At 38.3% G+C, this 23,462-nt stretch overlaps 1 protein-coding gene and 1 long non-coding RNA gene across 3 annotated transcripts; both read right to left on the bottom strand.

The window, feature by feature from the left end:
• Nucleotides 1-3,612: 3,612 nt before the first annotated feature.
• Nucleotides 3,613-8,503, bottom strand: LOC116251052 (65-kDa microtubule-associated protein 8-like). 2 transcript variants are annotated; one of them, XM_031625111.2, is made up of 13 exons: nucleotides 8,436-8,503; nucleotides 8,182-8,346; nucleotides 7,855-8,058; nucleotides 7,453-7,710; nucleotides 7,130-7,345; nucleotides 6,598-6,753; nucleotides 6,314-6,473; nucleotides 5,254-5,349; nucleotides 4,934-5,085; nucleotides 4,757-4,844; nucleotides 4,605-4,678; nucleotides 4,246-4,320; nucleotides 3,613-4,044 (listed from the first exon to the last, which is right to left on the bottom strand). In XM_031625111.2, exons 2-13 carry the CDS (start codon nucleotides 8,236-8,238, stop codon nucleotides 3,748-3,750), a joined length of 1,833 nt encoding a protein of 610 aa, XP_031480971.1. In that variant the 5' UTR covers nucleotides 8,239-8,346; nucleotides 8,436-8,503; the 3' UTR covers nucleotides 3,613-3,747. The 2 variants fall into 2 exon arrangements, with proteins under 2 accessions (XP_031480971.1, XP_031480973.1); XM_031625113.2 differs by lacking the exon at nucleotides 5,254-5,349.
• A 5,525-nt stretch (nucleotides 8,504-14,028) lies between these two features.
• LOC116250201 (uncharacterized) lies at nucleotides 14,029-18,152 on the bottom strand. Its single transcript, XR_007572820.1, has 2 exons — nucleotides 14,217-18,152; nucleotides 14,029-14,131 (listed from the first exon to the last, which is right to left on the bottom strand). It is a non-coding gene; the product is annotated as an uncharacterized LOC116250201 (long non-coding RNA).
• Nucleotides 18,153-23,462: the final 5,310 nt, after the last annotated feature.

Genomic DNA, 23,462 nt, shown 5'->3' with positions numbered 1-23,462 from the left:
AAACTATCGACAAAGTGACACATATACTCACATGTATTGTCAAAGTCGAAGGTCTAAACAGAAGCTCCAAACTGAGTTTCTACAATGATGATGAAGGTCTCAATGGCATTGGGCACTTTATTATGGTCCTTCAACAAGTACACAAAGGTGTTACGAGAGTAATAATCTATAAATGTAATAAAGTACTAAAAAACCATGACAGAGGGAATTATCGAAATCCCCCATAGATTCGAATGGATGAAAGCTAAGACTTTATTAAAATGACTTGTAGAAACAATGTATGAAGCCCTAACATATTTAGCTAGATGACAAACTTCACATGGTCATATCTAGACTGAAAATTAAGTCATGAAACAATTGTCTAAGCACTCCGAATAAAAGATGCTCAAATATCTCATGCCACTGCAAGACAAGCCGAAGGAAGTCTCATCTACTCTTCTTTGTTTTGCTAGCCGTTGTAACGAGAGTTGTAGCAACACACTAAAGGTGTAATTGATACATACCCTCATAAGCCAAACCAATCACAATCCTTTTTCCCATCACCAAGTCCTACAACACACCATGATTAGCAGAAAAAATAAATTCGTAATTTAATTCTTTTATAATCTTGCTAACAAACAAGAGGTTTAAGGGAATGTGAGAAACATGTAAGGCATTATGAACAAAGAACTTGTTTAACAGTGAGAGACTCCCTTTCTCGGCTATGAAGATAGATGAACCGTCGGCAAGTGAAAACCATTCCTTCCCAGAAGAGAGCTTATATTCATGAAAACCTTAGGTTTTTCGCTCATGTAGTAGCACCACTATCAACAGTCCACTCTCCTGCACAAAAATTACCTTTTTCACCAAAGATTGCAAAAGTGCGATTGACTTTCATATCATTTGATGACTTAGCCTGACTAGTATTAATTCAATATGCACGAAGCTCATGAATATGATCGGCAGAAATTGTTGGTTTTCTCCCATCTGGATTTGCAATTTCAAAGATAGACTTCTTCTCACTAGAAGCTCTTTCATGACTATTTTTCTTCTCACGATGAAGATCCCAACCAATCTCAATAGTGTGACCAAACTTTTTGTGAGAGAGAGCCCCCTCTTTCCCTGTCAAAACATGGCATCGTTGCTCTTCATCCTCAATGCGAGAATAGACATCCTCAATGTTGATCATATCTTTTGAATTAAGAATTTGACTTTTAACGCCTTTGAAATCGTCATTCAATCCAACCAAGAACATAAACACTTTGTTCTTTCATTCCTTAAGCTAACATTCCTTAACCCAATACCTTATCTAGTCTTGGGAACAATTCCAAGTATCATCAAAATATTAGTCAAGTTCCTTTCATTTGGATTTTAGTGCCGCATAAAAGTTAGTCACACAAAAAGTTGTCATTGTCATAGAACATATACATCTTTCATCAACTGATACACACAAACATCCTTTTCCTTTTAACTATATATCTGTTCTAATAGTAGCACCACTATCAACAGTCCACTCTCCTGCACAAAAATTACCTTTTTCACCAAAGATTGCAAAAGTGCGATTGACTTTCATATCATTTGATGGCTTAGCCTGACTAGTATTAATTCAATATGCACGAAGCTCATGAATATGATCGGCAGAAATTGTTGGTTTTCTCCCATCTGGATTTGCAATTTCAAAGATAGACTTCTTCTCACTAGAAGCTCTTTCATGACTATTTTTCTTCTCACGATGAAGATCCCAACCAATCTCAATAGTGTGACCAAACTTTTTGTGAGAGAGAGCCCCCTCTTTCCCTGTCAAAACATGGCATCGTTGCTCTTCATCCTCAATGCGAGAATAGACATCCTCAATGTTGATCATATCTTTTGAATTAAGAATTTGACTTTTAACGCCTTTGAAATCGTCATTCAATCCAACCAAGAACATAAACACTTTGTTCTTTCATTCCTTAAGCTAACATTCCTTAACCCAATACCTTATCTAGTCTTGGGAACAATTCCAAGTATCATCAAAATATTAGTCAAGTTCCTTTCATTTGGATTTTAGTGCCGCATAAAAGTTAGTCACACAAAAAGTTGTCATTGTCATAGAACATATACATCTTTCATCAACTGATACACACAAACATCCTTTTCCTTTTAACTATATATCTGTTCTAAGATAACTCATATATTCTATGCAGTCCTCTTACAAAGAAAATATCATAGGACATTGATAATTCATGTTTTAACTTATTGTCCTCAAAAAACCACGTCACATTGGGTTAGCCTCACTTGGTTCAGTCTTCTTCCCATTGACATAAGTAATTCCCTCCCAACCAGCAATTCCTATAGACCAAGTTATCAGATTTAGGGTTCTTGACATCTAACTGATAATCAGGGGTTTTCCTTAAATCAACCAAGAGTAAATGTTTCAATGATGGTTGATGCAGGTAAGATGGTTGGTGCAGGTAAGGAAGAACATCAGACCTGCTACAAAAAAACTCGAAATAAGACAGGAGAGATGTGCAGCCGATGCAGCCCACGAACAGTAGCTTAGACGGTGGACGCTAGCGGTAGTGGCAGAGGGCGACGGTGGAACAGGAAGAGAAATCTGCCTGAGCTCTACGGCAGAGAGATCTGCCCGAGCTCCATGGCAAGGGCGGCAAATGGGAGGATGGCTCCGAACTGGAATAGCGGAAGGATTTGGACGACGGCAAAGGAGAGGGCAGCAATGACAGAGGAGGGCGACGCAACTTCAAGGACTGCGGCGGCAGAGGCGGACGATGCAATATCAAGGGAGGCGACAGCAGAACTGGAATAGCAGCAGCAGAAGAGGCACGCCGAACTGGAATAGCGACAGCAGAAGGGGTGGGTGCCAGGAATAAGTGAAACGCCGGCAACGGCAGGGAAGGCGATGCACTCAAGAGGAAGGCGGCGGCCCCACGGAAGGCAGCGGCAGACGGCGACGGCAGGGAAGGTGACGACAGCGAGGCCGATGATGTCGGGAGGAAGGTGGCGACGGCATGGCGGCGGCAACGCCAAGGTACAACGCCGGCAATGGCAGAGGAAAGCGACGGCAGGGAAAGAAACGTGAATGAAGCCCTGTTGTTGACGTCAATGTACAACGCCGGTGACGACGGGATTCTTGTCGGGAAAACGAACTCAGAACTCGGAAGCCAGCTCTGATATTATGTTGAACAGAAAAAGCACCGAGAGCACAAAAAAATGTAACCTCAAAAACTCTCGACACGAGGAAAAAAACCATGATATTATGATGTGATTCCTGCGCTCACCAGCTGTCCGTCACTATTTCTTTTCATTCTCATTAACTTACAATAAATAAAACCCACTGCCCCTTTAGAATGGGTCGGATCGGATTTAGACTCGGACCCAGTCATACATAACAGTTAACACGTCAACAGCGCTTGTTTTCAAATCATGTAAGAATTAAGGTCTAGCGCTTGAACATTTCTCAAATTTGGTTGATAAGGTGCGGACGTTTCTTAGTTACCTGCAAGCTGCAAATTCAATAATTTCTCTATGATTTTATGGAGTTAAAAGGTAAAGAGTTTGATATGGTAATATTTCATTTCATCGCCATAACCGTGTATAATATGCACAACCTGCTGAGATGTTATTTATTGGCGGATAGATATTACATATTAATGGGAAACAAATGTCTTAGATTATCACTCTCGTATTCCTTTTCAACTCTTGGTTTCATGCAAGAATGTATTTTTGGTATCTCAAAATTTTATAAGCAAATATTTGATTTTACACATTTTAAGAACAAGTTGGGCCTGAAAAAGTTGCAGAAATTTGGGATGAAGAATCATCTCCAAGCTGAGAAATATAGCTTCTTTGCATCTGAATCTTTTGTCCTTGCAGCTTACTGCCTTCTTTGATAAAAAACAAGTCTTGGGCTGCTGAGTTCTTTCCATGGTATCTGTGTACAGGCATTGTACTACCAAAACTTGTACTGTAATATCTTGTGGAGACCTGTCCGCTGCTTGTGCTTGGATGCAATATCGATAGGTTCTCCTGATTGGCAAATACATGATTCTGGACGTTTTTTCTCTCCTGTAGGCAACCAAAGAAGAACCCTTTTTTAACATTCCAGCTCCATCCATTCAGTTCATGGATGTGGGGGAAACAAAGCACAAATAAGTCCCATTAATACAGTCCCCATTGTCCACTTCTCTCATAGAGGGTGGAGATCTTCGGTGGGTAGATCCTCGAAAGGTGTCCTAGAATTATCTTTGAAATAGAAATTTTACTTGCCTTTTGCCTATGTTGTTCTCCTGCTTTTTCCTGTCTCAGTGTGTTGTATTCATCCAACAGTGCCAATAGTGGTACCTGCAGAAATAGTAGGAGACCTTCTTACTATGTGGAGCAGATGAAACAGAAGTGACATGTCAGGTGGATGGTCATGGGCACATAAACATGTATTTTGTTCTCGTCCAGTTCAAGTTGTCATGGCTGTAACTGCATACTAGTAATCAGTTGCATGAACTGATCTAAACTAGTTTGATCTAGTTTTAATGAATCTGGCAACTGGAGATAAAAAAATAGGTACTTTCAAAGGCAAGACTGTGTATCGAATGGCTTGAAGTAAAGAATGCAGCTTTTAGAATGCTCACATCTTCATAGAAGAAGATCTTGTTCCTTTCATTTTCCCACTTTTTGGTCTTGGTAATCAACTGCTGCACCAATGCTGCAGGAAAATACCAAATATGATCTGACATTTTGTATTTTACCATTCATAGTTAGATACTTTTTAGCTGTTGACTACCTGGGATTTTGTGAACTACATTCCTGGCACGCAGAGCTCGTTGCAAGTTCTTATGTGCTCCTCTACTCGCACTGTACCTGTTCTCATCCTGCTTAAGTCAATAAAATTTTATAAGACTAAATTGTTGCAAGCAGAGAGAATGGCATTCACAACATCGGAAATAGTAAAGATGTTTACCTTGTTATATTCTTCCAACCATCTTTCTTCTTCACAGGCAGCTGTCCATCTCTCAACCTTGTCCAATATGACCTTTCTACTATAAGCCTCTTCTCTTGCTTTCGTGATCTGCCCTTCCATGCTTGAGAGAACATGCACATGGTCGATGTCCCCTTTAACATATTATGACGTCAGTACATTTTTTAAACCTGATTATGTGCTTTCAAACATGTTTTAAATCTGATTATGTGCATTTCACCCCATCTATCCTTGTTTGTTTCATGGGAAAGCTGGCAGGTCCTGAACAAAAAAATAAATAGGTCCCATGGACAACTGTTTACCAAAGGTTGGCCCCAAGCTTTTCCTGAGTACCTTCTGCCTTCCCATGAAAATTTTCCTCATGGACTTTTCCGAAGTAAGGCCATCCCAACCTGCATCTGAAACAGACATGACTCTGCAACTTCTATTCATTTGACCATGATAAATGGTTTAAAAGTCATCTGACATTACAACTATGTGTTCTAGCATGGCTGTGGTAGTCTTTATGTTCCTTTCTTTGATGTCACATTCAGCAATCTGTATTAATGATGCATCTAAAATAACTGATTTTACCACTCAGAGGCCATCATAATTATAGATGAAGTGATGCATGAACTATGAAGTATTTTATGTTGACATGATATGTTCAGAAAAAACAAGCATTACACTGTTTTGCACATCTTTTCCTGTTCTCCCATGTCATCATACTGCCCATTGCGTATATGAATACACAGATTCATGTCACTTTAACATGCATTATGATGTCATGCATCAAATTTGACTTCGCATCTCGTGGAAAGAATAATTTCGTTGATCCTAAAGCCCTGCAGAACAAGCATTTTCTGAAAAGATTGGATGAACAAACAATGAAATTTGGTATTTTCATGGATTTTTCTATCAGGAAAGCACAAAGCCCTGCAGAACAAGCATTTTTTGAAAATATTGGATGAACAAACAATGGAATTTGGTATTTTCATGGATTTTTCTTTGTCCCTTGCACAGAATGTTAAGCAGTCTGGCAATTTTTGGCAAAATATTCAGAAATAACCTTGATGAGGATGAGCTTGGTTGGAGCCATGTGCTGCAGATGACCTGAATCCATGCCTGAAAAAGCTTCGAGACTGACAGTGTTTAAACTGTTACCATGACTAGCCAAAACGGGGGGATGTGTTTGGTTTAAGAAGTAATATAGTCACACTCTTATTTTATTTTGCATTTGCAGGTGTTTACCATTTGTTAAATTTTATTTCACCTGAAGCATTGCCAAATCTATGTGCTTAATATTCTATATGGTATCTTCCTATGCACCGGAATTATTTCTTAAACTTATGTGAAGCATAATGATTTATATATGCAACATACCTGTGCTTATAAGATCGACCAGATAATCTGTTTCTGATAAGAAGGTAAGATCCATGTGGCTTTTCTTGCATATCTCCTCAAGCTCCATACGTTTACCTTGGAATAAATCTTTCATCTTGATGAATTTTAGTTGGTTGAGTCTCTGCACCTCAGCCTCGGCCTAGTAAGAAATGAAAGAAAGTCAATTTATAGCACATCCAAATAAGTTAATTTGTAGCACATCCAAATAATTTGCCATTGAAGAATAGATACATAAGCAATTGACAGAAAGCATGTTCTTGGACCTTGTCAATTTCTTCAAGGGTAAGGCTTCCTGGATTTGATGTGTCAGGTGGAGAAAGCACCAGGGTTTCAGTCACATTAGCAAATAACTGCTGCTCTTCAGATGAAGTGTCCATGAGATCCCACATGCTCCTTAATGTTTTCCCTAGATTTTGAAGCTGCAGAAAGTAAACAAGCAGGAGGGAATGAATATGGTTGGATTTGTATAAGCTAGCTACATGGAAACTGAATTTAGTGGGATGCTGGAGAGAGAAAGAGAGAGAGGTAAAGCTATCTAGAATTTGCAGCCAGCATACAAGTTTTGCTTCTGGACAGACCTCTTGGTTGGAAAGAAAATCTGAGAGAAAAGATCTATGCCATGCAAAAATGCTTATGTTTTGGATATGGATTTTCCCTTTGGCTGCTGTTGATCTGTTTTTGATATGCAGTTTACTGGTCTAATACGATCCATACATGAAAATATTGACATGGACATCTTATAAACCATGAACCTGTGGAATTCCTAAACAGTTTGTTATATGAAAACGAGGTTACCTTCTCAAGTCTCTTTTGTTTCTCTTCTTTTAGTGACTCCACTGTGTTGTTCAACTTGTGCAAAGCATCATCAGTCATGCTCTTGGATCGTGATTCAGAAGAACAATTGAAGCTTGGGTCAACATCTTCAATGATCTTGGAAGAATCCATCCCCAAAGCAGCACAAAGGCTATTTACAGTCTTTAAGTAATCTTCAACTCTCTTAAGTCTCTCATTCTAGCAAGAAGAAGAATCACATTTTCATATCAGAGTACCAGTTCCGGTGAACGTATCAGAATCCAAGTTGCTGCGAAAACAGAACAGTGGCTGCAGACGACGATTACCTTTTCCTTCTGGAGCTGTTCGAGTTCAGCTGTGTACTCTTGAAGCTTCTTCAATGAGAGATCATTTTGACTTATGTCCACGGATTCCTGTAGAGTGCTTGTTGCTGTATTTCCCTGTATTTCTGCAGAGATCATCTGGATTTGGCTTTGAACATCTAGAAATTGCCTGCGTCTGTCATCCCTTCTCTTCTGCATGTCACGCAGGGCAGGCTTGATCGAATCGAGCTGTTGTTTGACAGTTCCTACCAATTTCTCAGGCTTCCCAATGAAAACGAAACAATAAATCACAAAAAGCGCTTAGTAATAAAGCTTTATTTTGTCTAGATTATGAGAGCTATCGAAGAGAGAAACTGCTAAGTTCTAACAGAACACAAGTGCCAAATAAGGGAGAAAAGATCTTACTCCAGTAGCCAATGTTTCTTCTCCCAAGACCACAAGAAGGTTCGCGTATTCTGCTTCATAGTCAGCCAACTGCTGAAGCAAGCGAGCTCGAGAAATGTTTGCATTCTCTACCTTCTTTCTGTAAATTTCTAGGCATTCTTGCTGTAACTCAAGCAGAACCTTTTCTCTTTCTATCTGGTCCTGGCCAACTTCATCCCATACCAACTGTCTCGTGAAATGATGACAAATATTAGAACCAAAACAGTTGAGAGCTCCAAAATTCAGAAAGTGATTAAGGAATCATCCAACTCATGATTCATACAGACACCAATGAGCTACGTGACGAACCTTCAATTCTTGCAGCAGGTACCCACAGGAGGACTCAATCATGGTTGAATTCCCCATTTTCTCTGCAAAGTGGATCCACAACAACGTCTATTATTTGCAAGGATTTCTGCGAGAAGAAGGTGGCTTCTCAGCTTCAGGTTCAGAAGAGCATTAAAAATGAACACTCTGCATGGATCATGAACGATAATAAAAAGAGTGAGATTTGCTCAGGAGCTGCAAAGAAAAAGGCAGAAGCTTTATCAATACAAACGAACTTGCTTGAGTAGCAAGGCAGAAAAGTGGGAGGTGGTGGGTGCCATTAAAACCCAGATGTGAAGCTTCCTTTGTGCTCAAGCATATGATTGCTACTCAACCTTTTCTCTTAAATCTTCGCTTCTGCGTCCTCTGAATTCAAATTTATTGGCACGAGATTGAACAGTGATTGTATTTAGCTCATACATATGTTGCAAATCATATTTGCTATTTTTCGGTCATATTATTCCACTAAAAAAATGTCATTTGCTGTTCTTATTAAGGTGAAATACAGTATGCCCATGGCATGATGCCAACAACAAGTGAATTTTCCCTCTTCCCTATCACAAAGGGGCTGTTTGGTAAATGAAACAGACGAATCTGCTTCACGTTTTATAGTTGATTCATAAAAGGTTTTTTTAGTGTATTCCATAAACCTAACCCAAACTTTTGATGGAACAGAAGGAAATTACTGATCCGGGGTTGGATCCGATTAACAAGGGGCCAATTTAAGTTGATTTAACAAATGCAGATTTACGAGACCCTCCACCGCCGAGGTCTCCCAAACTCCCACCTGTGGAGCAACTACAATGACAAAGTTAATATATTTTGAAGTTTACGTTTCAAACTTTTGATACAAGACTAAAAAGTTTTCAGAAACAGAAACTTCAAAAGTTTAGTCCTGTATCAAAAGTTTTGAAACAGAAACTTTAAAATATATTAACTTTGTTATTGTAACTGTTATTGGACGGGTATGTCTCTGGGAGACTTTGATGGGGAGGGTCTTGTGTTAGCCGAGTTTAAACTAGTCGTCGACTCGTTTATTTAATCGAGTACTCATTTATAAACGAGCCGAGCTCACCGGGTGCTTGACTCGTAATAATTTATTTAAAATATTATTTTATTTAAAAATTATAATTAATTATATTTATAATGTTATTTTAAATTTTTACATAGTATATGTATATTTTATTATAGTTGTGCTGGGGCCAGGCTGCAGCTTAGCCCAAGCCAGACGGGCTGGGCTGATGCCCAGCCCTAGGCCGCAGTACTGCAAATGCATGACAGGAACAGGAACAGATGTGTGCATGAATTCATGAGAAGTACAGCTGTTTGTGTCTTAGTGTGCTGTGCAGGTTTGCATTGCATACAGATTTTTGGAGGCTATATGTGATATCAACTTGAAACTAGCAAGGGCGTGGCCACAAACTTTACTTATTTTCATATTGGTGATGTCAAATAATTTACATATTCATGTATCATTGTTTGCCTACCACCCCTCAGTCATTTTATGGCTAAGATTGTTTGAATTGGTGCCCCTTAATAAAAATGTCTGGCTTCGCTATTGGAAACTGGAAAACAACTAATACATATTGCTATCGACCGAAGTATTGAATGGATATCGGCCTAATTGGGTGCTGGACTGGCCCCACAAGTTGTTGGGCCTAGAAATGTTGAATAAGTCGAGCCAAGAAGTTGGGTTCGACTCGAACTCACTCGGTTATGCTTGACTTGACCGTAAGTTAAACGAGTTGAATTTGAGCTTAACTGACAACTCGAGTTTGTAATCGAGTTCGAGTTGGATGAACTCGACTCAATTAGGCTTGTTTAACAACAATACCTATTTTTGTAATTTCAAAGACTTAAAATGGCTTAAATAAAAAAGTAAAAAATTAAGCATAAAATATATATTAAGGAATACGAGCTTAAACGAGTCGAGCTCGAACTCACCTCATAAAGCTCGAGTCGAGCTGTATTTGAGTAGAATTAGAGCTGGCCGGCATCGAGCTCAGCTTGCTCGTTGTACATCCCTAGCCAGGCCGGGCCAGATTGGCCCGAATCGGGCTGGGCCAGGCCTAGGTGGAGCAGGCTGGGCCAGGCCTAGGCGGAGCAGGCTGGGCTTGGGTTTCGAATAGTTGAATCGGGTCCTGGCTATAGTCATGGACTGTGGCTCAGCCCATGCCTGACTCTTTATCTAGCCAGGCTGGGTCGGCCAATGCCCAGCCCAACTGGTATCATCCCAATAATGTGCTAGATTTTGTGCAAATGCATCCATTGATTCCTATCAAGTATGGATGTTTGCTTCAAACTGGTTATGTTTGTGGACAGAGATGTGTCATAATTAAAATACCCTAGTTTAAGTAAATAAATAAATTTTTTAAGAGGACAAAAATAGGTTATGAAAAAAGTTAAAAAATCCAAAGTAGACATTTCTTTATAAAAAAAATTGAAAATGCCCCCAACCCCTTTTTCTTTTTCCTTTAGTATATATTTATGCGTGCACAGGAGTGTGCATGCAACTCAATCTCGTGTTTGTGCGTGATACCAACTTGTGGAAATCAAGAAACTATACAGTCGCATGCATTTTTAGTTATTTTCATATTGGTGGTATCCGATAATGTGCATATTCATATATCGGTGTCCCTCAATTGTTTGCTTAGTGTCCCTCAATCATTTTATGGTTAAAATTTTTTGAATTTGTGCCTCCCTTTTTTGTCTTGCCACTGGGAACTGCGAAACAATGAACACACACAGTTGGGATTAGCTTTTCTTTCAAATAACTGCTGTGCCCAACTTGAAATTATATTTCTGTATTAACAATAACAATAATAAAAGAAGAATAGTTTATAATGACAGTGATGGTGATAATAATAATAATAATAATAATAATGGTAACTCCTGACCCTTAGAAATAACAATAGTAAAAGAATAATAGTTTATAATGACAGTGATGGTAATAATAATAATAATAATCCATTTTCTTTCACCATGACCTCTGTTGGTTTTTGTGCTTGTAAGCGTGCACATTTATGTGTGTATGCCCTACACCCTTTAGATTTTAATAACTTTAAAAATTTATATGAAAATTTCTATTTCGACTCTTGTTAAAATTTTGAAACTATAATTTGACCTCTGCGACAAAAAATTTTTGCACAGTAAAACATTAGAGGTATCTTGACAGAAATGCTGCCTTAAACAACAGAAAGTATAGTGTTATTTTCTGCATGCCGCAATTTTATTTGCTTCCTTATTATTGCATGAGAAAATAAGTTACGAATATTTACTTTTTTCTTCTTAGCTTTATTTATATGTTTCTATTACAAAGTTGAACTTTGTAGTTTTGGAAGTGTAAAATGGTTGAGTAATGCGTATGCATTAATTATGCTTCTGCTATTTTTGTCACTGGAGTGGAGCTGTCTTTTTATTTGGGTCATAATATATGGTTGAGAACTGAATTGCAGTATCCGGATATCAGTTAACATGGGAAAACGTATACAGGCCAGCTCAAAAGTGTGAAGCCCTTGAGGATATAGAAGGGGAAGTGTAGCAAATCAAAGTGCATAGCCATGTGCTCAAGTGAATTTTTAGCTTTTCTTTGCAAAATAAAGCAGTTGCAAAGGCAAAGCTAAATTTGATCAAAGAGAGAGATAGAGATTCCAAGAGTGTAAGGGCAATATAAGCACCAATGGCTATTTGGTTCATTGGGTCAACACGCTACAAAGTGAGAAAAGGTGAGAGAAGCAGGCTCACTGTCTTAGCCTGCGCCTCCATTTTTGTTGAATTGTATTGCCATCTCATTTTGAAGAATATAATAGACAAAATGGGGTTGTTTTCATTTCAACTTGTGGCATTAGCTGAATGTATTATAAAAAGGCGGACATCAACATGCAAGTTAAAACATAATGAAGACATCATCTCAGATATAAAACTAATACCCTATAAAACTAATACCCTAAGTGGATGGGAGGAAACGATGAGAACTTCGGCTTTTTAGTTGAGTGACAAGATGAAATAGTCACCTGAAACCCGAAAATATACGTTGACAAACCATAACGATTTTTTTGACATTTTTTTCCTACTCACTTGATGTTATAGTCCTACTCACATGAAGTTATAAGGTTGCACAGCCATAAGCATTTTATTACATCACTTGTCCAAAAAAATTTTTTTTTTTTAAAAAAAGTAATCTCCAATGGGGTCACCTAAAACGAAGAAAAAGTCACACAAATTCCAATCTCAAAAGCCAACCGTTCGTGCCAATGGGCCGCATCGCTCTAATTTTTAAATTAAAAAAATAATAACTGATATTTAAACGTACAAAAAATAAATAAGTATTTATTGGCCTGATGCTGCCAAATACTCAGGCTTTTTCGGTTTAGACAACACGCACGCTGTGCATATAAATGGAAAACGGGCGCTTACATTAAGAACCGATGGGACGGTCGTAAAGATCGTACTGGCGAAACGTATCAGATACAGAGCCCGACGCGGGTTTTGTTTTTTTTTCTTAATAAAAATTTCAATTAATTTTAAAGCTTCAGATTAGGATGCCAGATTTTTATTTTTGTAATTAGATCTAGATGATTTCAAATACTTGTAAATGACTCTAAAACCGAAATCCATCCCTTCTTTTGGTGTGCGTTTAGATTTCAGATGTTCACTGTCCAGTACATTGCAATTGAACCTTTGATCAAATAAATCGGACTCGTAGGTACTATATCTGGACCAGCTCATCCACATTAGGTCCCACTTAGCATTATACTAGCTCATTAGATCCAATCAACAGTTTAGCGTACCATATAAACGTGAGCCACCTGCGGGTATGTGTGGGGCAGTTGCCCACACAGCTCCACAAATTTTATTTATTTTCAGACTGGTCGTTTCCAACAATTGGTTTATTAATATACTGTGTGCCCCTTAATTATTTGCCTCATGCCCCTTATACATTCTTTGTACCTATGTTTCTTTTGAATGAATGCTCCTTGGCTGAAAATTTCTAGCCCTGCCTCAAGTTGAATGTTGGATTTGAATCTGAAACCCAAACTTGGTCCAGATTTTGACAATCGGACAGTTTCAGAACCGTCAAGTATCTAACAGATTCCAAAAACAATTGCCAAGGTATTTGAATTGTTTATGAGAGGTTCAAGTAGACACATTATTGTCAGATATCTAACCACACTTCAATTGTAGTTTTTTTTTTCATGTTTTGAAGATTTTCTTTTTTATCACTTTTATATTTTTTTCCTCTTTTCTTACCCAAAAATGTGTACAAAAAATACATACTTTTATCAATTCATAATATTTTATGCACCTGAATTACTGAATTGATGGATTCACTGCAAAATGCCCACCTGTTCCACATCAAGCTAAATACATAAGAAGTTTTGATTCTATACAACAAATTAAAAGGGAAAAGCCCTGAAACCTTATTCAAACCAGATCTGTTCGGTGTTGATGATCTAGGAAGTCTAAAATTGTACAAAATATCAGTCGCATGCAGAATTCAGCTTTCCGCTACCATATTTTACACCAAATTGAACAATTTTGAACATGTTGCTTTGCGTTCGGTCTTCCAGAACAAACAGGAAACTGAAGTAAAGTCTAACCAATTGGTTTCAATCTGAGCAGAAAACTAAACCAAAAAGGATATTGACACACTAACAACATGATGTTTAAACGTTTTCATCTGTAAAACTGTATCTGCCAGATGCCAGTATATACATTATCTTCACACACAATTAAAATAATTAATTTCAAAATTATCAAAAATATGACCGCCAACCAGTAGCAAGTTCCTTGCCCAGTAGCGGCTCAAATTCAACCATTGCAGAGAGATTAAATAACAAGAAGAATTTTGTTAACTTGTTGCAGGGAAAGTCCTTACAGAAAATGTTTTTGCAAAGAAAGCTGGTTCTCCAAAGCAATAAACCCAGCACCCCTATAAAAGTACATTTTCTTTCCAGTTAGTAAATGACCAAAAGTCGACCTCCAAAAAGGATAATAACTCGAGTGCATGATCATACTTTCCATTTGTTTCCATCGTTCTGATGTTAAATCTTTGATCTCCTCTCCAGGGCCTTGAGAGCCTCATGCAAATTTACAATTTTGAACAGGTAAGCAGCTACGGGAGTGCAAACCAGTTCCAAATGACAATGTGATCCTTTCATATTAGTTGATAATACTTGTCAAATGACAAAAAAAAAAAGAAGGCATGTGACAGCATTTTATTAGTTGATGACACTATTAAACATGTGATGATACAACGAGCAGATGCTAAATTATTACAATTGAATAGATGACACAAATAATTCCTGTCAAGAAAATAGAAGAAGCATTATGTAGTTCGAGCTTTGTTAATGTGAATAAAGACCAAATATTCACTTGAACTTGTAGTCTAGTCAACTTACTTAGCACGTTGTACATGAACCAGATGGAGCAGTCCCTTTGTTCCTTCTTTTCCACTTTCAAAGAACATAACTGCCTCTCAATGCTTTAGATTTAACTTAAGATGCTCAGTTGCTGCATTATGTCAATGTGTGTAAGCTACTCACAAAGTGACTCTATTTGTCTACAGCTATATGCACAGTAATCTCTTGCCATGCACCAAAACCAGTGAACAAGCAAGAACTTATGCACCAAAAAACATTGGCTCCAGAATGAAAAAAAAAATTCTTGCATGTTAACCACTTCAATCCATTCAGAGACTAAGTAAAAAAGTACACATTTCCAATGGCAATCAATTGAAAGTTGGACTCCTATAGTTCCTCGAGCAGTGTTAAGTCACCAGTCAAATATCAAACTTCCATTCCTTTTGTCAGCCAACCACAAAGAGCATGGGATGGAAACGGTGAATGCAACTCAAACCAGTTGTGGATCTATCAATTTTATATCAAGCTATGGATGAAAACCCTGATAGACAAAAGCAGTGAAACTGCACCTGATGATGAGGGCGTGAGCAATTGAAGCTTGCCATAATTTGATGCTTCAAATGTCTTAATTGTTCTTCCTGCAATAGCTAAACAAAGAGCATCAAACTTATTAAAAAGATTTGGAGAATCTAAAATACAAATACCATGGAGCATAAGCACCTTCTGTTGTATGTATCTGTTCATACTTGGTATCTATCAACGCACCTCCAGCGCAGTTAATGCATATACGTTCTTAAGTAAAGTACCTTTTCATAGTATACAGGCATACCGAACACCTTTAGCACGCCAAGCCAATGTCCCACTTGTTGCATCAGCTGAGAAGAACATCTTCTAATAATTACAAAAAAATTTAGTTACAATGAAACTCTCAAGTATACTTGAGAAAATTTCACCCACTGACAGATATGAAAAGGATGATACCAAATAACACATAAGAAACAAATTTCAGTGATCTAAGAACTAGGAAATGTTCGAAATAGGCCCCAACGAAAAACACCCAGTTCTAAATAAGCATAAAAAAAAATACCATATAGATGAATTCACTAAAGACATTTGTGATTAGAATGCTGATTTCCTAACATATACAAATGTGGGAAAAGAATACTCTTAAGAATGGAAAATTACTCAGAGGTGAACAAGAACCTGGAAATGCTATCCAGCTCTAAGATATATACTGAAATTGATGAGAACAAAGCAGTTTAGTAATGTTTGACAAAGATATGGATGAAAAGTGATACTGAGCACAATCACAATGGATGCAAATTAGGGTAGGGTGGCTTTGGGACGTGATAAAAATTCTTGACTCGAGTGATCATGTGTAAATGCCAACAACATGCATGGCCTCCATCAAGATTAAATGCATCATGCAGCAGAAGCAACAGAAGGACCGTTCACACATGTTAGAGAGCTCTTACTTTCAACCAAAACCATCTAAGGCAGATCCCAGAAAAACATGAACAGTTCAAGCAGTCTGCTGGGACAACATTCCCTAGATGAGTTATATAGTAGGCCAAATGCATCTGAGAGAGCAATCACAAGCATACTAACCAGCAGAAAACAACATGCGTATGTCTTATGCAAGAGATAATACGCATGGCCCAAGTTCTCTTAGTCAAAACTTACTACTGGAAGTATCTTGGCAATGTTTAGCTCCCAAATTGATTATTCTTCTATTACAAATTATATGGAGAAATAGAATCTGATCCACCTAAAGCAGGACAGTCCGGGTTGACCAACCATACATGATGGCAGTGTTGGATAGTGGCCATTGAGCCCTATCCGAATATCTAGTAACTGCAAAGCAGTTACTAGATTTTAATCTAAAAGTGCTCCTAAAATATCTCCTAAGAAATCTCCCACGTAACCGCAGCTAGGGTTTGGGGAAAACCTAAAGGGCTGGGCTTTAAATTCCTAGCAAGCTCTCTTGAACATTGAATGAGCCGTGAGCAGCCCTTTGGAAGGAAACCCCAAAAATCTAACATTTGCTTCTTTTCTCCTCCCTCGCACTTGATCTGTTTGGCTTTACAGGGGACCATCACAGCTGGTTAAAGAAGTTACTGTGCAGGCGACTACGTGCATCCTCCGCTGCAACTGCACTTGACCCAATGGTGGTATCAGAGCTTCGTTGGGAAATTATCATCTGAAACAGGTAAGTAACTTCAGACGAAATCAATGCACAGATAGAAACTAGCTTGAATGTATGAAGCATGTTAGCCGTAAGCAAGGAACGATGCCTAAATCAAAAGTTAATCTGAATGAAGCATGTCATTTGCAGTTTGCTAGATATAATATCTGTGCATGTAAATCCAGAAGACTAAGGCGATTTAATATACTTTGCCAAATTTTTTTTAGCATATATTGTTTGCGCCTGTGTTTTTCCAGAGGATAGAGAGTTTCCCGGTCTGGACACAGACAACGCTGCTGATGACAGCCAGCGTTGTCGGCCTCACAGAATAGAAAGCCTTACTAGAAAATAAGGAAATAACTTATACCTTGACCAGAACTCCCTTGAGACGAACCCTCTGTCGCAGCTGGAAGTTCACCGAAGCTTCTTTCTCGATGAACCCATAATCAAATGTAAACCTGCTTCGTTTCTGTAACTTCGTTATTTTTTTCTTTTCTCTCTGCCTATCGTCGGTAATAGAAGGGAAAGCCAAAGGTTCGCCTATGCTTTATTTACAGTAAATAGATCACAGCATAAAGCATGATAGCATTAGGTCGCTTTTTGTTCTCTGTGTCTGCGAGAGACGGAGACCAGGACAGAGCCCTATGGCTCTGTAAAAACTTTTAGATCAGGACCCTCGTAGAGGATCTGTCTCCAAAGAATTCCACTACTGGAGTAATTTTTTTTCTACGTCTCTGGCAAACGGTAGAACAGGAGGCAGAGCCTGCTCTGCTCGACATACATAGACCAAAAAAAAAAAAGAACAGGAAGGAGGGAAGGAAATATACAACCTCTGCTCTCTCTACACAGTTTGTGAATCTTACCCAACGATGAAGGAAATTTTTTTTCGTTGGGCCTAATTTTTTAACTCGACCCGTCCATCTCTACCGTTGAGCAGAAGCAGACGTCCAATCGACTGAAAACCAGTCGTCTTCCAAGTGCGAGGAGCAGAGATCTTCTCTTGCTGAAAACAATGGGAGGCGACTTGGGTGAAGGAGGAAGACGGCATTTGACATCCATATGAAAATGCCGGCCCATCCTGTCGTTTATCTGCTTCTGGTTTTGGGGAAGGTTGTCTTCCTCACAACAAAGACAAAGCAAGCACAGAGGAGGCCGCGGCCCAAATAGCCGTGCGGTAGAAATAGAATCAAGTCAGCTCGAGCAGGGGCCTCATATGTTCTCTGCTGGTAAACTCTGCTCCTGCAACCCTTCGTGTGGTAGAATAGAGGAGGACACCTTCTCTCAGTCACGGTGGTGGAAGATGGGAAGAGGCAGCGATGGTGGCGTGGGAGGTGAAACCCTCTGCTAGGGTTTCGTGAGAGGGCAGAACTCTCGAGAGGAAAGAGAGAATGAAAGTGAAAATGAGGAAAAACGGGCGAAGAGAGGCTTTTATAGTTAAAGTTAAAAATTACAAAAATAGTCCACCATGTTAGCTAAATTCTCAAAAAGGCTGTTATAAATTCCAGAATTTCATGCCGCAACTTTTTTGCGGAAAAACTCTTCCAAAAGAGGCTCGCGAAAGTCATTTTCATCAAAAACCTGGAACTTTGTAAGAAATTGCTTTTTGGTACCCTCAAATTATTAGAAATTACTAAAAGAGGGTTATAGAAAATTATTTTGCAATTTCAGTAGGAAACCACGATTTTAAGTGAATTACATAGAGACACCCATAAGCTTGTTAGACAATTATAAAAGAAGGGCCCTGATAATAACTCTGAAAAGAGATTATGTATGTTTCATATTTAATCTAATGTCTTGTTATTCTAAATATTATTTTAGAATGTTGTTTGAGATTCATGTATATGCTCTAGAACTCTTTCTTTAAGGCCTCTTGATGTAATATTGTAAACTTCTTTCTTTTGTTATGATTGTTCTTTACTTGCCATCGAAAATTAATTTAGAAATGACATCAAGAGTGGGAGCTTCTGAATTAGCTAAGACTGAAAAACTCAATGGGACAAATTTTCATGCATGGAAGCGTAGAATAATGTTGGTCTTGACCTTAGAAAGACTCGTTTATGTGATCAACGAGCCTTTTCCAATTTTAGGAGACAAACACACAAATGAAGAGAAAAAGACATATGAGTCATTTTCTTCTGATGATCTAATGGCTAAAACTATTATGTTAGCCTTCATGGAAGATGATCAAATCAGTGTTTTTGAGGATTGTCCAACTGCCAAGGATATGTTTGATACTATCGCTTCTAAATACAATACCATGACTGCGATGCACATACAGTTACTGCAAGAACAATACAATTTCTATAGGATGAAAGAGTCAGATAATGTAATGGACCATGTTAATAAGATGTTGGTCATGGCTAAAGATTTAGCCGTGGTAGGGAATGTCATATCTGACAATATGCAGATCAGCACAATCCTGAACAGCCTACCTCCTTCTTGGGATATGGCAGTTATTGCTTTGAGTGTTCAATTTGATACTCTTACTTTAGAAAAGTTTCCTATACAGTTAGCTCTACCGCAACAACGTCTGACCAAGAGAAATAGAGCAGAGTTGATGACAGTCCAGGAAAAACCTGCTAGTAGTCATGTACATATAAAACCAAAACAATTTAAAAATCGAAATGATGGCAAGTTCAAGGGCAATTATGCAGGTACTAAGAAATCTCAAAGAACTGTAGTGAAATGCTACAGATGCGGGAAGCCTGGACATATAAAGAAGAATTGCAGGACAAAATTTTCGAGTAAGAAAGACAACATTGGTCGGGGCAACTACAACAGAAGGAAGCCTCAAGGAGACTTTGACAGAGAAGTCATCTGTGTCGTGTCAGAATGTTTGTTTGCAGATGGAGATCTAACTGGATGGTGGGTCGATTCAGGAGCAACTCGTCACATTGCAAAGACAAAAGAATGAGTGATCCACATGGAAAATCTGAGTCCGGAAACCCACAAAGTGTATATGGGAAACAACTCTTATTGTGATGTCATGGGAATTGGGGTATATCGTCTAAATGTTGGGGGTACAAGTGTTGTACTTAACGAAGTTTTGTATGTCCCCTCCATAAGGAGGAATCTAGTGTTTGTTCCTGCACTAATTGGGAAAGGTTTTGAAGTACGTTTTATTCCAGGGAAAGTAACAGTGGGAAAACATGGAAGGTTCATGTTTGGTGGAAAATTTGTAAAAGAACATGGTATGTTCAAACTGAATGACATGAATGAAGCTTCAAGTTCTGCTTATTTCGATTGTGCAATGAGTGTGAATGTAAACTTATGGCATGAAAGATTAAGTCATATAAGCATAAAAAAGATACAGACTCTAACACAACAATGTTTAATACCTGACATAAATATAAATGATTTTGCGAAATGTGAGTCATGTGTATACGGAAAAATGACAAGGAAACCATTTCCGTCTGAAGTAATTCGAGCCACTGAATTATTAAAGATAATTCATACTGATATCTGTGGACCTTTCAGGATCCAAACTCATAGTGGCAAGTTATATTTCATAACTTTTATTGACGACTTCTCAAGATTTGGTTACATATACTTAATCAGATATAAATCTGAAGCACTTGAGAAATTCAAGGAATACAAATATGAAGTCGAGAGACAACTTGGAAGGAATATCAAAATCATAAGGTCTGATCGAGGAGGAGAATACACTTCTAGTGAATTCCTCGAATACTGCAAAGACCTTGGAATTAATAGGCAAAAGACAATGCCTAGGACACCACAACAAAATGGTGTGGCTGAGATGTGTAACAGAACCCTCTTGAACATGGTGAGATCCATGTTGGCAAGAACACAATTACCAAAAGTTTTTTGGGGAGAAGCTGTGTTGACAGCTATGTATACAATAAACCGAGTGCCCTGCAAAGCAGTCCCAACCACTCCTTATGAAAGATGGACTGGTATAAAACCAGATCTGAGATATTTTAGGAGATGGGAATCTGTAGCACACGTGAAAATTCTAGATCCGAAACTGGATAAACTAGATAATAGATCAGTGAGATGTATATTTATTGGATACCCAAAAGGATCCAAGGGCTACAGATTATATCATTCATCTATGGGACTTATAGAAAGCAGAGATGTAGAGTTCATAGAAGAACTCAATAATAAAGATTATGATCCAGTGGAATATCGAAATGATACACTTGATGATCTGATTTATTCAGATGAACAGTCTGGTAATGAACCGACTGGAGGTCAGTTTGAAAATGAACCGACTGGAGTTCAGTTTGGCAATGAACCAATTGAGCAAGAATCGTCTGAGTAACAGTTAGGAAATGAACCGACTGAAGATCAGTTAGGCAATGAACCAACTGATATGAATACCTCGTCATCTCAGACGTTATCAGGTCATAAAAGACCTAGAGTTCATCGTTCATATTTAAATGATTATTATGTATATTTGGCAGAGGAGCTATGCTATTTAGTAGATATTGACGAAATGTCTAACAATCTGACATATGATGAAGCAGTAAGCTCGCATGAATCGTCGGATTGGGTGAATGCTATGGATGAAGAAATTGAATCCATAGAAAAGAATAAAGTCTGGGAATTAGTAGATCTTCCTAATGACAGAAAACCCATTGGATGTAAATGGGTGCTAAGGAAGAAGTATAAAGCTGATGGATCAGTTGAAAAATTCAAAGCCAGACTAGTGGCGAAAGGTTTTTTTCAAAAGGAAGGAATTGATTACTCAGAGACCTATTCGTCGGTTGCAAAGTTCGCATCAATCAGAATAATTTTGGCTATAGCGGCATTCTATGACTTGGATATTTGTCATATGGATGTGAAGACTGCTTTTCTGAATGGTGAGTTGAAAGAAACTATATATATGTCTCAACCGCAGGGATATGTCATCAAGGAAAAAGAAGACAAAGTGTACAAGCTGAATAAATCGTTGTATGAACTGAAACCGTCTCCGAGACAGTGGTATTTTGCTTTTCACAAAGCAATTACAAAACTTGGGTTTGTAGCAAACCAACTACACCACTGTATATACGTTTGGAAAAGTAGGAGTCTTTTCTGTATTCTATCATTATATGTTGATGACATATTACTAACAGGAAATGATAACGACATGATATACAAAACGAAGACTTGGCTAAACAAAAATTTCGAAATGAAGGACTTGGGTGAAGCATCCTATATATTAGGAATAAAAATCACTCGAGATGGAAACTCAAGAATCCTGAGTTTAAGCCAGGAACGGTATATTGATTATATCTTGAAGAAATTTCGTATGTTTGACTGCAAACCAATTAGGACTCCTATAGCTAAAGGAGCAAATTTAAGTAGGAGTGATTGTCCCAGTGAAGGACAACAAAAATTAAATGTTCCATATGCACAAGCGGTTGGTAGTCTGATGTATTTAATGCTTTGTACCAGACCAGACATAAGTTTTCCTATCCGTCTGGTAAGTCGTTATCAAAGTAATCATGGATGGCCTCATTGGCAAGCAGTCAAAAGAATTTTTCAGTGTATTAAAGGAACAAAAGGACTGAAATTGTCTTATCAAGCAGATGAGCTAACTTTAGTTGGCTATTCCGATGCAGATTTTGCAGGATGCAAAGATGATAGTAAATCCACTTCAAGGTATGTTTTTCTCTATGGAGGTGGGGCGATAGCCTGGTCCTGTAAGAAACAGGGATGTGTTGCTCAGTAGACACAGGAAGCAGAGTATGTAGCATGCAATGTAGCAACTATTTTTGCTGTCTGGATAAATCGGTTCTTGAAAGACTTGAAATCAGATCTTGCTCATGAACCGGTCCAACTGTACTGTGATAATCAGGCAGCAATATCTCTTATGAAAAATGGAGCTGTTAGTTCAAAGAGTAAACATATAATGGTGAAATACTATTATGTTCATGAAATGATCGAGAAAAATGAAATCTCAGTTGAATATTTGCCTACAAATGATATGGTGGCTGATCCCTTAACCAATGGAATATCTGAAGACTTGTTTTCAAAACATGTAACTCATATGAGGCTGAGATATATTTGAAAGGTTGCGAAGGAAAAACCATTGAATGGAAAACCTCGCTGTAAACCTTGAAAAAAGTTTAGGTTACGTTGGATAAGCCAATTAAGGAAAACCACGTAACAAATTGAATAAAGAAAACCCACATATAGTGGAAGAAAACTAGCGGTCTCATGGCCAAGTGGGAGATGTTGGATAGTGGCCATTGAGCCCTATCCGAATATCTAGTAACTGCAAAGCAGTTACTAGATTTTAATCTAAAAGTGCTCCTAAAATATCTCCTAAGAAATCTTTCACGTAACTGCAGCTAGGGTTTGGGAAAACCTAAAGGGCTGGGCTTTACATTCCTAGCAAGCTCTTTTGAACATTGAATGAGCCGTGAGCAGCCCTTTGGAAGAAAACCCCAAAAATCTAACATCAGCTCATTTTCTCCTCCCTCGCACTTGATCTGTTTGGCTTTACAGGGGACCATCACAGCTGGTTAAAGAAGTTACTGTGCAGGCGACTACGTGCATCCTCCGCTGCAACTACACTTGACCCAACAGGCAGCCACTCCAAACTTTGATTTACGGCATCGACTCGATTTCTTTGAGTTTTAGAATTTATAGACTAGAAAGCCCGGACCTTTATTCATTCATCAAGAACACAAAACTCTCATATACTAAAATAAATCCGAAAGAAGACATCAAGAAAGCCACAACTAACGATAAATCATTGTATCCTA

Source organism: Nymphaea colorata, chromosome 3, assembly GCF_008831285.2.
Source record: "Nymphaea colorata isolate Beijing-Zhang1983 chromosome 3, ASM883128v2, whole genome shotgun sequence".
Taxonomy (NCBI): domain Eukaryota; kingdom Viridiplantae; phylum Streptophyta; class Magnoliopsida; order Nymphaeales; family Nymphaeaceae; genus Nymphaea; species Nymphaea colorata.
Note: the sequence above shows the minus strand (reverse complement) of the source record. Positions and strands in the feature narration are given on the sequence as shown.